At 42.8% G+C, this 17,165-nt stretch overlaps 1 protein-coding gene across 1 annotated transcript in view; it reads left to right on the top strand.

The window, feature by feature from the left end:
- The window catches only part of LOC122672186 (dnaJ homolog subfamily C GRV2-like), a 146,376-nt gene extending 130,863 nt beyond the window's left edge, over positions 1–15,513 (top strand). The window contains exons 22-23 of the mRNA XM_043869683.1: positions 13,378–13,446; positions 14,989–15,513. Coding sequence (XP_043725618.1) covers positions 13,378–13,446; positions 14,989–15,195 — 276 coding nt within the window. The 3' untranslated portion in view covers positions 15,196–15,513. The remainder of the gene's footprint in view (positions 1–13,377; positions 13,447–14,988) is intronic.
- Positions 15,514–17,165: the final 1,652 nt, after the last annotated feature.

The following is a 17,165-nucleotide window of genomic DNA, read 5'->3' as shown; positions in this document are numbered from 1 at the left end:
AGATTTATCCGACATCAGATTTAGAAGTTATGGCAAAAACATCCACAATGGTCTGTGAGTGCATCAGCAAGGAAGTGTTCTGCACATGAGCTGAGTTCAAACTCAATTTTGGGATTCGTGCTCTGGACTGGGGCTGTTGATGTCTTCATGCAAAATGTAGCCCTTCGAGTCCTCCGTACGTAAGAAAAAGAACCAGCTCAATCGGAGTTTGGATGAGGAAGATATGTGCATTTTCATATAGGTGCGTAGTTACCCAAAATTGCCAACGAGCCACTGTCGATCGACATTGCCTAGATGTCGACTCAAAGTGTCGGTCCCGGTGTCAAGTTTTATGCTTGAAATGCTCGACAACCAGAAAATTCTGTTCAACAGTTAAAAGGGGGTCCCTAGACAATGAGCCACTGTTGAGTCGGGCCTTTTGAGTGGCGAGCGATGTCAACTCGTAACGTTTTTGGTTCGCCTGACTTTGGATCGATTTTTCGCATGTTCCAGGCCAAATTAGAGGAAGATTATTTCTAGCAAAGTTGTAACTTTGAAATTTTCTTTCAAATGCATGTGGAATCCGCTCAATCAGATTTATATTGAGAAAGATATCAAAATTTGGTGACAGTGTGCAGACAATGGTTTGAACCAAACGGTTGGACCAAGCTTGGGTTTCGGTCCTTTGTTGAGCTTCTTAAGTGAGTTTTAGGGCTCATGGTTTTTGTTTTTTTTTTGGGTAAATAAATAAATTCATTACCAAAAGAGAAGAGAAAAAAAGAATTACAAAAGATCCCAAAGGGGAAAAAGAAAAAGACAGCCAGCCAAAGCCTTAGCTAAGGGAGGCCGAAGCAACAAAAGAAACATTAGAGAGACCCCACCTTGGGGTGTCCAAACAACGAGAAGGCGGAACTAGAGATAACTTTGCTTTAATTTCAAAAGAAATGGAATCCCAAATCTTTTGGTAAGATCAAGAATTAGAGGTCCATTTCCTGATATTGCGCTCCATCCAAATATGGCTAAGAGTTGCACAAAAAGCCATCTTCCCTACCGAATCACAAATAGAGGAGCCAGCATAGGTCATATCAATCCAAATCCACTCTCTAGAGAAAGGGAGAATTCTTCTATGGGCAGGCCAGCACTTGATTAGAATACCCTTCCAGATGACAGCTGCAGTAGGGCAGTCAAAGAAAAGATGGTTCAAGTCTTCAGCATTGTTCCAGCAAAGGCAGCTGGCAGGGGAAACTAAGATCTGACGGCTGCGAAGAAAGGCTTGAGTTGGAAGATAGTTGTTGAAGACTCTTCAAGCCGTGAAGCAGTGACGAGGAATGTGGTGCTTGAACCATAAAAGCTTACGCCAAGGAACCAACAGGCCTTTCAAACGAATAAAATTCCAGGCTACTTTGGAGGAGGAGCAAGAGTTGTTTGACGACTAAGTAACACAGTCTCCTCTTGCTGTAGGCCTTCTTGGAATGGAGGGGAGCTCATTCCAAATAAGGGTTAGAGGAGAGGCAGAGGGGGGGCGGGGCAGCCATCTTGATTGAGGATATCAGCCACCAAGGAGGGCCTATGGAAACCAAAGGCATAAATGGATCTCAGAGTGACCAGGTGGAGAAGAATTCCCATTGGATGCCAGTTGTCCAACCAAACATATGAAGAGAGACCATCACCAATTTGGGAGCGAATGACCTGAAGGACTAGGTGGCGGCTAGCAAGAATTTTGCGCCAGACCCAAGAAGCATCGGACAAGGCTGAGGCAGTCCAAATAGAGTCTTGGCGCAGGGGCCCCGAATAAATCCAATCAACCCATATGCTTTTCTTCTTGGAGACAATCTTCCAGATAAGCTTAATGATGCCCGTTGAGTTCACTTCTTTGATTCTTCTGATGATTAAACCTCCTTCCTTCTTGGGAAGACACACAACAACCCAGCTTAAGGGGTGGAGGAATCGAGAGGAATCATTACCCTTCCAAAGAAAAGAAGCCATGAGAGCTTTGAAGGACTTGATAGTAGATTGAGGGAGGCCATAAATACCAGACCAGTAGATGTATGATGCCTCCAAAATTGATAACCTGCCTGCATAGGAGAGAAGTTTGCTTTTCCAAAGCTGAAGCCTCTTTCTGATCAGATCCAACATAGGGGTGCAGTGGTGAGCAGAGAGCCTTGTCGGAATCAAAGGGATACCCAAATATTTGACTGAAAGCTAGCCCTCAAGAAGCTATATTCCTTAAGGAAGGCAATTTGTCAATCTCAGAAACCCTAGCAAAAAATATAAGAGGCTTGGAGGGGTTGATGCGGAGGCCCGAGAGCTCATGGAAATGCTGAAGCCAGAGCAAAATGGACTCAAGAGAGGCAACCGAGGCCTCAGAGAATATCATCAGGTCGTCCGCAAAGGCCAAGTGAGTAAGCTTAAGGGCTTTACACTTGGGCATAGGAGTGATAAGCTGCTGATCAGTGCATAATTGAATCTCTCTGGAGAGGATTTCCAACGCAAGAGTAAAAAAGTAAGGGGAAAGAGGGCAGCCTTGCCGAATCCCCACAGAAGCTCCAAAATAACCTGTCGGGCTACCATTGACCAAAACTGAGAATTTTGGGGAAGAGTTGCAAGAGCTAATCTAGTTAACAAAGACCAAAGGGAATCCCATCTTAGTCATCACTTGAGCAATAAAGTCCCACCTCAAAGAATCGAAGGCCTTGTGGATGTCAATCTTCATGAGAAAAGAGGGAGAATGGTTTTTCCTATCAAACCCTCTGACAATATCATTACATAGAAAGATGTTGTCAAAAATATTCCTGCCGGGGATGAAAGCCGTTTGGTTATCATTGACCAAGAGATGCACAACACTTTTGAGTCTTCGAGCAAAAATCTTGGCAATAAACTTGTAAAGCAGATTGCAAAGAGCAATGGGTCTGAAATCATTCATAGCAATTGCTCCTTCCTTTTTCTAGATGAGACAGAGGAAAGTGTGGTTAATCCCTTTGATTTGATTAGGATTGAAGAAGAAGCTCTCAATGGCAGCAATAAGGTCTGATTTAATGATATCCCAAGCAGCTAAGAAAAATCCCATACTAAAACCATCTGGACCCAGAGCACCATTTACCTTGAGGGAGTGAATAGCTTCCACAATTGCATCTTCTTTCGAAATGGATCACTAAGAATCATAATATTCCGGAGCAATGAACTTGTTGAGTAAATGATTTGGAATGGGATCATCATCCTCTTAAGGACCAGGGAAAATGCCTTTGCAATACTGGATAGCCAAGTTTTTAATGTCCTTTACTGTATTGGCAAGAGAGCCATCCGGGTGCGAGAGCTGAACAATGGAATTAGTATTAACTCTAGCTTTCACAGAACGATGAAAATAAGCAGAATTTGAATATCCCAAGTCTAACCAATGATTCTTTATTTTTGCTTTAGAAAGCTTTCTTCCCTAGCAAGCAAGGAGGAGAGCTGAATGGAAACCTCTTTCTCTTCAACAGCAAGAGAACCATTAAGAAAATCTAACTGCAGACGAGCCTGTATGGACGCAAGCCTATCTTTGCACTCCGTAACTTGGTGAGTAATGTTGCCAAAAATAGTGAGATTCCAGTCTTTGAGGGCAGCCTTAACATTTTTGAGCTTCCTTGAGAAGGCAATGAGAGGAGCGAAGAAGGCAAAAACAGGCTTATCCCAAGCTTCTTGAACAACTGGCAAAAAAGTTGGATGAGAGGACCACATGTCAAAGAATTTAAAGGATTTATGTCACACCCCAGCCCGGTTAATAAGGGCCAAGTGTGACTGGATGTCTGACATCCAACCAATCCCAAGGATCGCAAGTGCAATACTCCATTTACAAACATATATCACAAGTACAGTAATCAAACGCAGCGGAAGAGATTAAGTAATAAGATAACATCAATAATTAAAGGGAACTAAGTGATAAAGCATTTGTATTAATGATAGAACTTGTGTTATAGCTACACTGTTTGCTAAAGTACCACAAGATAGTACTAAACAGGAAACTATACTATACAAAAGTGATTTATAAATACAAAAGAGTGGGGGTGAAGCCTAGACTGCCAGGCCAGGTTCAGGAGAAAGCACAATCATCACATGTGTACGAGGCATTGTGCACCATATACTCCTGAGCCACAAAACCACCATCAAACGGGAGATCCAAGGCGGTAGCAGCACCAAGAGGAGCGTCAGCGGAAACAACTAAGTCATCTGAAAAATAAGGTTAACCACAGGAGTGAGCTCCACTAAGCCCAGTGAGGGAAATACACAAGAAAATGCGTATAGTCCATGATGATGACCTAAATCTAAGTATGCTTCTAGCATTAGATACCAAGTCTTATGGGGGTATAAGTGCTACTATAGTAGATATGATATCCTCGGTCCCGGAAACACATAACCAAACGTCGGTCACCCGAGCCATACCACTCTACCACGGTGGGGACCCGCCAGCTCAGGTATTACGCATCTGGCGCCAACGAACCCCCAATGCTAACCCTACTGAATTACCCATTCCGGTATTACACATCGGACCTAGAACAGTGAATGGCATCCCGGTATTACACATTGGACCTACCACAGCTTATCCAACACCTCAACCCCTGTTAGTTAGGATCGTAACACTGGGTTCATGCCAATCCTAACCATATGCAACTAATCATGACGGCATATGAATCATAATAGATAGTACAGCAATTCTGTCCAACAACATCAACATCATAATAAATTTCAAGAATCAAGTAATAAATGCAAATGCAATATGGAAATGCAACCGAAAATCATGCACAACTACTGCAAAGAAGATAAAGCTATAAAAGCACATGATCAGTGTTATTAGTATAATGCATGACATGGCAACCATAACAAACAGAAATTAAATACACAAACACGCTGAAATTAAGGTCAAAATCCCCTTAACTAAGGTTGGATGAGTATCCAAACCAAAATAGCTTCCAACCCACAACAACAACGTCACTATTTGGCCTTACAGTCCTAAATAAACAATAAATAATATGTATTAAGTACAGAAGGAAACCCTTGGTCAAACCCCTAACAAGCCAAACCAATCAAACACAGTAGGGGGGGAGCCGGATGGAGTATGGCACAGGGGCGGACCTCCGCCTGGGACCTACAACTCCATCCGGCTACCCAAAATAGAATTGGGGTTTATCGCTGGAATTGCATGGATCTTCACATGCATGGGCTCAATTTGATGGTAGAGTGTACCATTAAGGTGGGTACAGTGAATTGGGTCATTTAAACCCAAAATCAAGGTCCAATTTGGGGGTTTATCCAAAATCATTACTAGGTTACCTAAGTTGGGCTGAATTGAGTTGTAAATTCAAAGGATTGAAGGAAAAGGGAGAGAATTCAATCTAAACAGAACTGGGGGTTGGATTCCTACCTGAATTTCTGTTTGTAGATGATGTTGGCAGCCCCTACTTCAAGCTCCAAGTTCTAGCTTTCAATAACCAGCAATCTCAAACCCTAGGCCCCCCTTCTCTCTTCTTCCTTCTTCTTTCTCTTCTCTTCCCCTTAAGAGCATAATCGGTTTTGGTGTTCAGCTTTGGAAAGAAAGAATTGTAAGGCTAAGGATCTCTTATATAGTAATGCCTTTTTTTTTTGTTCTTTTTTTTTTTTTTTTTTTTTTTTTGGGTGAATAAGAAATTCATTACCAAGGACGAAAAAAGAATTACAGTGCCCTCAAAGGGGAGCAACAAAACAAAAAATAAAGACCCCAAGCCTCAGCTTTGCGGGCTGGGGGGAACTAGGGAGACAGAGGAGAGGCCCCAGGAAACAACAATGATTCTGTTCCTTGGGGTGTCAGGGCAAAAAGAAGGAGGAGCTGACAATAACTTCGCCTTTATATCAAAGGAAATGGAATCCTAAATCTGCTGGTAAGATCTAGAATTGGGAGTCCATTTCCTAATATTGCGCTCCATCCAAATGTGGTTCACGGTGGCATAAAAAGTAAGCTTTCCAACAGTATCGCATAAAGAGTGGCCAGCAAAAGTCATGTCGATCCAAATCCATTCTCTAGAGAAAGGTAGAATTCTTCTCAAGGTAGGCCAACATTTAAGCAAGATGCCTTTTCAGATTGCTGCAGCAGTGGGGCACTCAAAGAAGAGGTGTCAGTGTCTTCCCTATTGTTCCAGCAGAGGCAACAAGAGGGAGTGACAGGGATGTGGTGATGCAGAAGAAAGGCTTGAGTTGGGAGACAGTTGGTGAAGGTCCTCCAAAGAGTGAAGCAGTGCTTAGGGATGTGGTGCTTGAACCAAAGAAGCTTTCTCCACGGAGCTAAAGGGCCCTTATGCCGAATGATGTCCTAAGCAGATTTTGAGGAGAAGAGAGGAGGGTTGCTTGCAAACCAATTTACACAGTCTTGGTTGTCCAAAGGTCTTCTGGTGATGGAGGAGAGGTCATCCCAGATGATGGCAAGGTCCGGAGAGGAAGAGGGAGGGGGAGCCCAGCCAGACTGATCTAGAATGTCAGCCACCAAAGAGAGCCTGTGGAGACCCGAAGCATAAATGATCCGAGGGGTAATAAGTGGCAGAAGGATCCCCTTCGGATGCCAGTGATCCAGCCAAAGGTAGGAAGAGAACCCATCTCCAATCTGAGATTTGATGACATAGATGACCAAGTGACGGGAATCTAGGATTTTGCGCCTGACCCAAGAAGAATCAGCCGACAGGGAAGCCGTTCAAATAGAATCATGCCAAAGAGGTCCTGAATATATCCAGTCAACCCAGATACTCTTTTGCTTTGAAGCAATCTTCCAAATCAACTTGCAGATACCAGCCAAGTTCCTTTCTTTGATTCTTCTGATGCCCCAAGCCGCCTTCATTCTTCGGCAGACACACAGCAGACCAGGGAAGTGGGTGAAGAAATCTGGAGGTATCCTTACCCTTCCAAAGGAAAGAAGCCAAAAGAGATTCCAAGGACTTAATAGTAGCTTGAGTCAGCCCGTAGATTCCAGACCAGTAGATATATGAAGATTCCAAAACAGATCTGATGAGAACCAACCTGCCAGCATAGGAGAGAAGGTTGCCTTTCCATAATTGCAGCCTTTTCCTTATGAGATCAAGCATAGGGGTGCAATGGTGAGGAGATAGCCTGGCAGGGATCAAAGGAATCCCCAAATACTTGACCTGAAGGTGACCTTCAATGAAACCAGATTTCTCAAGCAGAGGAGCCTTATCCAGCTCAGAAACTCCCGCAAAGAAAATGAGAGACTTTGAAGGGTTGATGTGCAGGCCCGATAGCTCATGAAAATGCTGCATGCAAAGCATAGTAGACTCCAGAGAGGCTATGGAAGCCTTGGAGAAGATCATCAGGTCATCCGCGAAGGCTAAGTGAGAAAGCTTGAGAGCTTTATAGTTGGGCATAGGCACAATAAGCTGCTAATCAGTGCAAATTTGGATGTCCCTGGAGAGAGCTTCCAAAGCCAAGGTGAATAAATAAGGGGACAGGGGGCAGCCATGTCTAATTCCCACAGAGGCATCAAAGTAACCTGCCGGGCTGCCGTTAACAAGCACAGAAAACTTTGGGGAGGAAATGCAAGCCTGAATCTCGTTGACAAAGATACAAGGAAACCCCATCTTGGTCATCACCTGACTTATGAAGTCCCACCTTAAAGAATCAAAGGTTTTGTGGATGTTGATCTTAAGGAGAATAGCAGGAGAATGATTTTTCCTCTCAAAGCCTCTGACAATATCATGACAAATAAGGATGTTGTCCGAGATGTGTCTTCCTGGGATGAAGGCCAACTGGTTGGCGCTGACAAGAATATCCACCACACCTTTGAGCCGCCTAGCAAGGATCTTGGCAATAAATTTGTACAGGAGGTTGCAAAGAGCAATTGGCCTAAAATCATTCATGGTAGAAGCACCTTCCTTCTTGGGGATGAGGCAGAGAAAGGTGTGATTGATACCTTTAACCTGATAAGGGTTGAAGAAGAAGCTGACAATGGCAGCAATAAGGTCCAGCTTGATAATGTCCCAGGCAGCTAGAAAGAACCCCATACTGAAACCATCCAGACCTGGGGCTCCCGAAACCTTGAGAGAGTGGATTGCAACCACAATCTCATCTTCATTTGGAATGGAGCTCAAGGAGTCATGGAGGGCCGAGGGGATGAATTTGTTGAGCAGCCTATTCGGGATGGAAGGAGAGGCCAACTGAGAGCTGGTGAAGAGATCTTTGAAGTGCTAAACAGCCAACTCTTTGATATCTTTGACAGTAGAGACAGTAGAACCATCCTGGGCTGCAAGATGAACAATGGAGTTTGCATTAACTTTGGCCTTCAGAGATCTGTGAAAATAAGCAGAATTAGAGTCCCCCAGCTCAAGCCACTTGATTCTGGACTTCTGCTTCAGGAAGCTCTCTTCTCTGGCAAGTAGGTGGAGAGCTCAAGAGAGGTAGCCTTTTCTTCATCTGCTAAAGCCCCATTTTAATGATCAGATTGCAGGCGAATCTGAATTGCTCCAAGTCTGTCCTTGCAGTCTAAAAACTGCTGAGATATATTTCCAGAAGTATTGGAATTCCAATCCTTGAGAGCTGCCTTTACATTCTTGAGCTTTCTAGAAAAAGCAATGAGGGCGGAAGAGAAAGCATTGACAGGTTTTTCCCAGGCCTGAAGAACAGTGGGTAAAAAGGAGGGGTGGGAGGCCCACATGTTGAAGTATTTGAAGGGTTTGGGACCAAAGGAAGGGAAGGGCTGTATAGCTAGAGAGATGGGGGAGTGGTCTGAAATATCCGGGCTGTCAAAGTTGGCAGAAGAAGAAGGGAAGGCTGAAAGCCATTCCTCATTGACCATGACCCTATCAAGTTTACAGGAAATCCGATTAGAACCTGCTCTTTTATTGCACCAAGTTAGAGGGAATCCAGTCCATCTGAGATCATTTACCCCCATGTCTTCAATACAATCATTAAAGGAGTTAATTGCATCCAAATCCAGATGGTCACCTCCTAACTTTTCATGGCTGAATCTGATCACATTGAAGTCTCCTCCCAAGCCCCAAGGAAGAGGACCAAGCTGACTAGCAATAGAACGAAGATCAGACCACAGAGGAATTCTCAAAGAGTGGCTATTGAAGGCATAGACCACAGTAAAGAAGGAGAAATGGCCCAGGCAGTCAGAGAAGGAAAGGTGCACGAACTGAGAGGAGGAAGACAGGAGGGATAAAGAGATTTTTGAAGGATCCCAGAGAATCTAGATTCTACCATTTGGGTGGTGGATGTAGTTGGAAAAGAAAGACCAGCCAGGAGCCAGCGAATGCAAAATTTTTCCATGATTGGACTCTTTGATATGAGTTTCTAAGAGACAGCAAAAGTTTGCCAGAGAAAGGCGAAGCTTGGAACGAACAGTAGCTTGCTTAGAAGGGGAGTTAAAGCCCTTGGTGTTCCAGATGAATCCTTGGATCATTTGGGGAGGGAAGGGAGGGGCAGCAATGGCTCACAGAGCCTGGAAAGGACCGACCTCGAACGGGTTTCGCTACAGTGGCGACGACGGTAGGAGTAGTGGAGAGGGGTAGCAGGGAGAGGGGTTGCAGGAATACTTCGCGTCTCAGGGGAGCTAGGAGTGGGGTTGTCGGGTGTAGAAGACGGGTTAGCAGAGTGGTTGGTAGAAGCGGGTTGGATAGAAAAGCCAGGGCTGAGTCAACAGGGATATCGGCCTCTTGGTTCAATAAAGCAGTCGAAGACTTAAAGAGAGGATCATCTCTTGCAGTCGAAGACAAAGCGTAGTGAAAGAGTCCAAAGGAGCTGCAGGGATTCCCAAAGGAGCCGTCAACATCGAAGCGTTGGGAACAAGGTCATCTTTTCCAAAGCTTAGAATGGAAGGTTCATAAGAGAGAACTTCAGCCATACGTGATCTACGCTGAGGTAATACCTCAAAACTGGGGCTTTTCGAGGCAAGAGAGGTGCTCTGTATCATCTGCAGATGACAGAAGGCTAAAGTGATTCTGACCATCTGACCAGGGCCGCACCATCGACTGCAACTGGACCTTTGAGCTCACCGCCGGGTTCTTCTTCAACACTGATTCCGGTACCGGAATCTGGTTCTTGACCTCCCACGAGAAAGGGAACGAACAGCAGAAGTGCGATGATCAATTACCGCAACATTACCGTAGGGAGTAGGGCCTTCTCCAATAGGGGCATCACCAATAGGGAGTTTTAGCGCATTGCAAGGAGCAGGGCCATCAACAACCTTGGGCTTGTCCACAGGAGTGCAGAGATGGGAATCATGGCCGAAAGTTCTGCATACCAAACATTGCGGTGGCTTCCAATTGTAGTGCACCTCCTGCTCAAAGGAGAAATCATCCCCTTCATTGACGGTAATGAAAGAAGGCAGAGGGTCCTCCGCAGAGACTTCGACACAAATCCTCGCATAGGCAATGCGATCCTTACACATAGTTCTCACATCAGAAAACAGAGGCCTACCCAGAACAGAACCCAATAGAACTGAGACCATCAGAGCACCAGAAGTGGAGTGGCCCCCAGTAGAGAAATCCACAGAGGAATAGAGGAGAGGTCCACACGCCTGAGCTGAAGCTGACAGTTCCATTGACGTAAGAAAACTAGCTTCTTCCCTACCTTCCAAGGACCCCCTTCGAGAGCACGAACCTTATCTGAAAATGAAAAAACCATTGTCAAGTAAGAAGGTGTCCAGAGACCCCTGAGGACGTCATTGTTTAGAGAGGGAAAGCTTGACAACATGGAATGGAGGCCGGGGGCCCAGAAAGTTACCCACAAGGCAATCCTCCCACAACTTTGCCTCAGTATCAAGGAGATCAGCAGGGCACAAAGTCACTTTCGAAGAGCCAACAGAAGTAGGGGGGACAAAATGGAGTGGGAGACCATCTGAGCGAGAGGAAGAACCAGCAACAAGGAGAGAGCTCTAGGGGACTTGCTGAGAAGCAGAAGAGAGGGGAGGAAAAGGGGTGGAAGCACGAAGAGAGGACGTCATACCTCAAGTAGAGGAAGACAAAATCCGGGGAAGCACCAAGGAATTCAGACCTGCCGGGAACTCCGGCAGGAAAGAGAACACGAGAGGAGCAGAGACATGGAAAATTCAATGGCCACAATTAACTCTTCGGCATACCAATCTTTCACTTAGGGGCTCATGTTCATTAACCCTTCAACAACAAAAAGGGGAAAAAGACCTAGGAAATTAGGAAGAAGAAGGGAGAGAAGAGAAGAGTGAATGGAAGTGCATTGATTCATCTCAACCACCATTTCAAGGTGCATTGAAGCTCCATTGAAGAGAGTTGAAGGGTTGGTGAGCATCATTGAAGTCTTTGATGAGTTAGTGCCAAAAAAAGAAGAGAAGAAAGGGGTCCCTACATCCTTGTATACACTTGAAGATTCAAGTTTCTCCAATTAAGGGTTAGTTGAATATTCCAGTGAGCATTGAAGGTGATGTTGGTGACTCGCATCTCCTCCGAGTACTAAGATTCGATATGTATGCGAGGGTTGTAAGGGTCTCTACCACTTAACCCTATCATTTGTATTCTGGAATCCATTTGAATAGCTAGGTTGTGTATTGATAAATGCTTGGGCTAAATGTGCATGAATTTGTTGAAATTATTTATCCACCAATGTCCCCTTTGGATAGTCTGTCGTGGTAGAGTTCCTGTATGATGTACATATTTCGTCCCTTTCCTAAAAGGTCGGTCTTTTAGAGGAAGCGGTTCCAACATGGTATCAGAGCAGGTAGGGGTCACGGTATCGAGTCCCTCTGGGAGCGGGCAGGTGTTGTAATTATTTATCCACCCGTGTCCCCCTTTGGATAGTACGCCATGTTAGAGCTCCTGTATGATATACATATTATTTCCTCCCTTTCCTAAAAGGTCAGCCTTTTAGAGGAAGCGGTTCCAACAGAATTGTAGGGCAAAATTATAAGCCCATTTTGTTACTTGTACTTGGGGTGTTCGGTGGGTGGTGGACACAGGAATTGTAGCTCCCCGGTAGTTGTAGCTACTGTATTTGGCATTGTATTTGTAACAACATCCTGGTTTGATGCTGGGTAAACCGGGGTTGTAGCCCTTGTTAGTTGAAGCTGACATAAGTAGTTGAGTATTGAGAAAATACAAAGCCCAACTGGGGCGTTGCTCCATGGATGTAGGCAACTTGGGGAACCACGTATATTCTATGTTGTGGTTGTGCATGTGTGTATATTGGAAGTGCCTTTGTCTGGAGGATGGGTGTGCACTACATGGTTTGCCTGGCCACATAGTGGTTGCAGTGTGGGAGTGCACGCGACTGTGTGTTTGATATTGTCAGTGTCAGTAGTCAGTTGCAAAGTATATTGGGCCGTTAAAGAAAAGGTTTTATACACTGATTCACCCCCTCTCAGTGTGGGCCATTGTCGTGGGACTAGTTTTAATTGGTTGCCGCTTAACTCTGATATTCTTTAGTTCATCAGGCAGTCCAGTCATTTAGAGTATTGTATTGGGGAATTAGTTATTTAGCTCAAGTAAATTTTGGATTAACGTTCATCTAAGAAGTTTTATCCAATTAGAGGACTGTTTAGCATTTTCAATAAAATAGGATCAAGTTTTCATTTTGAATTTATTTTTAAGGGAGAAGTTATCAAATTTGGTAAAAAAGAGTAGAGCATTTAAGACAACGTGGTGACAATAAAAGGAGTCTCAGATGTGGGGATCAAGTTAAAGATTAGGGTTTTCTGCTATTTCTGAATTATGTATTAAAATATTTTTGACAACTCAATTCTGACAGATTTCATGGATGTGTTGATTTAAAACTGTTTAAAGTATAAAGTTTTGGGGAATCAATTTATCTGAATTATTGCTGGCCTTGTCCTATTCGTTGGTTTGAAACCTCTTTTCTTTGTTCTATCAACTCTGTAATTGCAGTTGGTCAGGTCAACCGGGATCCAACCCGGTTTTGAATAAGGGTAGTGAATGTTGAACTGAACCTGGCCATGGGTATCCTTCCCCTAACACAGAAAGAAAGAAAAGAAAAGGTGGGGCAGGGGCCAGGAGATTGACTCAAGTTCGAATCAAGTTGGTAAAAGGAAAATCTATCCTGTACATGGGTTGGAAGAATCATGACCCTAACTCAGACAGAAAATTATGGTTTGGCAGGTGGGGCTGAGAAATAGCCAAATCTACATTCAGGACAGTGCTCCCGATTTTGTTTTATAGTTTTATATAATTAGACCAATTTAACATTCAGTTGTAGCATATATGCTATTACTATTTACTACATTTCACTGCACACGCTATTTGCTTGTTTTTGCTGGTAATCCATCATATTAGCTCCAATAAAGAAAAAGGGAAAAACAGGCATTTCATGCTAGTTCAGCATGATTTTACACATTATTTTAGACATTTTCTTTTGAGCCTTACATCAGATAGTACTTGATGTTTGAATCCATTGGTCCAGGTTTTGCATGCATTTGCAACTGAAGGAGCCTATTGTACTAAAGTCTCTGAGATATTGAATTCGTCTGATGTAAGTTTAACCTATGTTTATTTCTTAAATCTCTTCTGCTCTCATTAACTCTAAATGTTGACTGGTTATCTACTCATTCTTTTTTATTACATGTAAAAGGTTTGTACGTGCTTGACAAAATTTATAAGCTATCATAGTACTTATTCCTACGAGAGTTTATGCTTGTAGCTGCTAATGAGAACTTAGAACTTCACCAAGGACTAGCATGGATATGAGTGCTTAGGTTATCTTTTGGATATGTGAGATTGTTTTACATTATTTTCTGGTGTTGCTTGCCCACAGAAAGGAGTTTTTGAATGTTTAATATCTGGAAGAAAAACAAAATGAGTTCGGAAAAATATCGGTAATTTTCATGGGAAAGAAGATTCATGGTTTTTGCATTGTAAACCATGATATAAAAGAGGTTTGTTGTCAGACACCTAGTGCAAATCTTCTAATAGGAATGTTGCGTTCGCTTCAGAGTTTGTTGCTTCCTATCCAAGGGTAGCTTGTCACGGAAAGCCCATTCCAGATGCCACGCATTTTTCACCACTCAGTTTCTTCAGAACATTAGGTAGTGTTGCAGGGATATCCAATTTCCTCATAGTGGTTTGGAGTCTAAAGCACCCAAAGTCAAAGCCTTATTGCTTGGAATTGCCATGAAATGGTTGGTACTTTTGACACTGGGAATGTGTTAGAGTGGTACCTCTCAGATCTTTGCCCGTATGTGAGGTCTTGATTACTCAGTTCAACATTTATGCATGCAATGCTAATCTGTGGTCGTGATTTGGTTGCATTTCTTGTCTGAGTCAGCTGGGCACCTTCTGGGGCTATTTGTACCTCTGTCAGATCTGGACTTTTATGCTACTTGTAGAGAGTTGAAAGCTAGCACAAAAGTTTCAACTTGTGTTGGTCATACGGTGTATTTTGAAGGAGAATTCCAGGAGCATCTGGCAAACAGTTCTCTGGAGCTTCTGATACAAGGGTGGTGAAGCATCTGAGGGATATTTATGTGAAAATAGTGGCATATGTCTAAAGCACATGTCATTGATATGCACGATATTTTCACTCTTAACCATGGGATGTTTTGGTGGCTCTTCAGTAGTGCTGTGTTTCAGAGTTGGATGATAAGTTTACTCATCTGAGTCTCTGCCCTCTAGGTAGACAGAGGGTTGTGAGGGCAGAATGTTATTGGTTCTTCAGGGCCTGAGGTTTTCCATCACCTTGGTTTGACAGCTTTTTAATCAGGCATGATTCTTTGGTTGTCATCAGTTGGATTTAAATTAGGCTTATCTAATTGGCTGTTCCTTCTGGATCCCATACCAATGGATTTCACCATACCAAAGGGGTACTGCATTGTATTTGTTGTGGGGGCAGGAGTATTTTATAGTAGTTGGTCTTGCATTTTATTTTGTTTCTCATTTTGCTCTTACCCTGATTTCTGGATCTACCTGTTTCTTAAAGTGGAAAATATTATCAATCAAAGGTTAGAAACAGCATTGTTACTGAACAGCAACTGTAGGAACCTATGTCTAATTTCTGGTTGCCTTATCTTTTTTGCAGGTTTGGGGTGCTTTTAAGGACCAGAGGCATGACCTTTTCCTTCCTTCAAATGCTCAATCAGCTGCTGCTGGAGTCGCGGGTCTTATTGAGAATTCTTCATCCAGGTTCACTTATGCCCTTACAGCTCCGCCTTTGCAACCAGCCATTGTTAGACCCCCTGTTTCAAGCACACCCATCTCAAATGGGAAGAAGGATCAGCTACCATAACAAATCGTAATGAACAAAGCTTTGTCTAACAACCTGGCAGTTATTGGAGCATCATCTCTATACCAATTTGTATAGTCTAGTGTACATTCTCGACTTCTGCTCTCTTTATTTCTTCTGGTTCTTTTTTATTTTGGTCCTCATCGGCTTATAGAAAAATTTGAAGAGAGAATCCATAGTTCATTCATTTTCCCATGTAAAGTGAACCTCAGATGGCTTGTGTATCATATGCATAAATTTTCCTAAATAAGTGAGGCGGTTTTGATTGAATTATTTTTGGCCAATCTCCATAAAAACCCTTTTATCTGGTTTAGTAGTTCATTCATTTTCCATGTAGAGTGGACCTGAAAAGAATCTATGTATTATAGGAAAAAGAATGGGGTCATTTGGAGTTTGGATGAGGAAGTTATGGTCAGCTTATGAGTTGTTTTGAAAAGATCCTTGCATTGAAAAACCGCTGGTCATCGTTTCAGGTTGGACTGGCCCTTTCGGACCTTGGATTGGGCTTGAGTTGATCTTAACGCGACTAGACCCAATCTGAGCCCAATGGTGTATGTTGTCATAATAAGTAATAATCCAATTTTGGCCACCACTTTGCACCACTGAAGTAAGGGTGTCAGTTGAGAATTGAAACCAAATTTGATTGAACCGAAACAAATTGGTCTGGTTTTGGTTTCAAAACATGGAATCTTTTCGGTTCTGTTTTAGGGCTGAAACCATCTGAACCAAATTGAATTACCCTTTTTTCGAATTGAATAAATTCTATTAATTGTTAATGTTTTAATTAATGTGGGTGATGAATTTTATTTCAATTTTTATGTTTGGAAAAAGTTTGGTAGATTATGACCCTAACAAACAAGGGTTCTTTTATCGTGAAGATGTAAAAAGTTTGCCCATACACCTAAAATAGGGTCCAAAGCGAATACAAATCCGGTCAACACCGAATGAAGAACGAACAAAAAACCAAAGCGATGAACAATTTCTGTTTGATTCTGGTTTGGAAACACATGCTCTTATTCGGATTTGGTTTCCACATGTAGTATCTTGAACTGAACAAAAACAAATCAAAAAACTGATACTGCACTGATCGACTGCTTGGAGGACAGTTACCGATAACTTTTTTGACTTATCAAACCCCTCATAATATGAGTTCACAAAATTTAAAAAAAAAATGAAGTTTGAAGACACCAAGGAGAAACACGCGTTGGGATGATTTGTTCATTAGGATTACTGACCATTGGAGTGATATGAGTTTTCTGAATTGGCACTGGACATACATTATACGAATGAATTTCTCCACCTACGTCGAAGAGAGAATCTCTTAATCCACTAGATCTAACCCTCTGATTGGACTAGGAAAGGATAATGTGAGATTTTTGTCAATAAAGAGGGTTAATAATGACATTGTTGTATTTTTGCAAGGATCCATGTAGTCGCTCCCATTTAGTTGGAATCAGGCTGAGTTGCTGTGTTAATAAATTTATGTTGATGTGTTGTCACTGTTGGTAATGTTGGTGACAACCTTCACATAGTAATGTTATGTGTTTTATTGTGCTAAAAAGCTTTGAGTGTTGCAACAACAATAACCTCGTGCACTTTTTGGAGATGCCTTCTAGTCAAATTGTGGATGAGCTCAAAACATGAAACATGAAATGTGAAGATCTTTGAATTATCTTTCTAGGAATTCATATCAATCTGATATCGGGGTGGAAAGTTATGACATGATCTTTAAGCATGGCGTGCTAGTTGAAAACAGTAAAGTTTTCACATTTGTCAGGTTCAAACCCATTTTTGGGATCCATGCATTTGACATGGATTGTTGTTGTCTTCATGAAAAACTATAGCCCTTCAAGTCCTTTGTACACAGGAAAAAGAATGGGGTCATTCGGAGTTTGGACGAGGAAGTTATGGTCATTTTTGTGGAGACACGCAAATCTGTTAGTTTCTGACTTTGACGGTCTTCCATGGGTCAT

Source organism: Telopea speciosissima, chromosome 8 (assembly GCF_018873765.1).
Source record: "Telopea speciosissima isolate NSW1024214 ecotype Mountain lineage chromosome 8, Tspe_v1, whole genome shotgun sequence".
NCBI lineage: Eukaryota > Viridiplantae > Streptophyta > Magnoliopsida > Proteales > Proteaceae > Telopea > Telopea speciosissima.
This window is presented reverse-complemented; position numbering and strand designations above follow the sequence as displayed.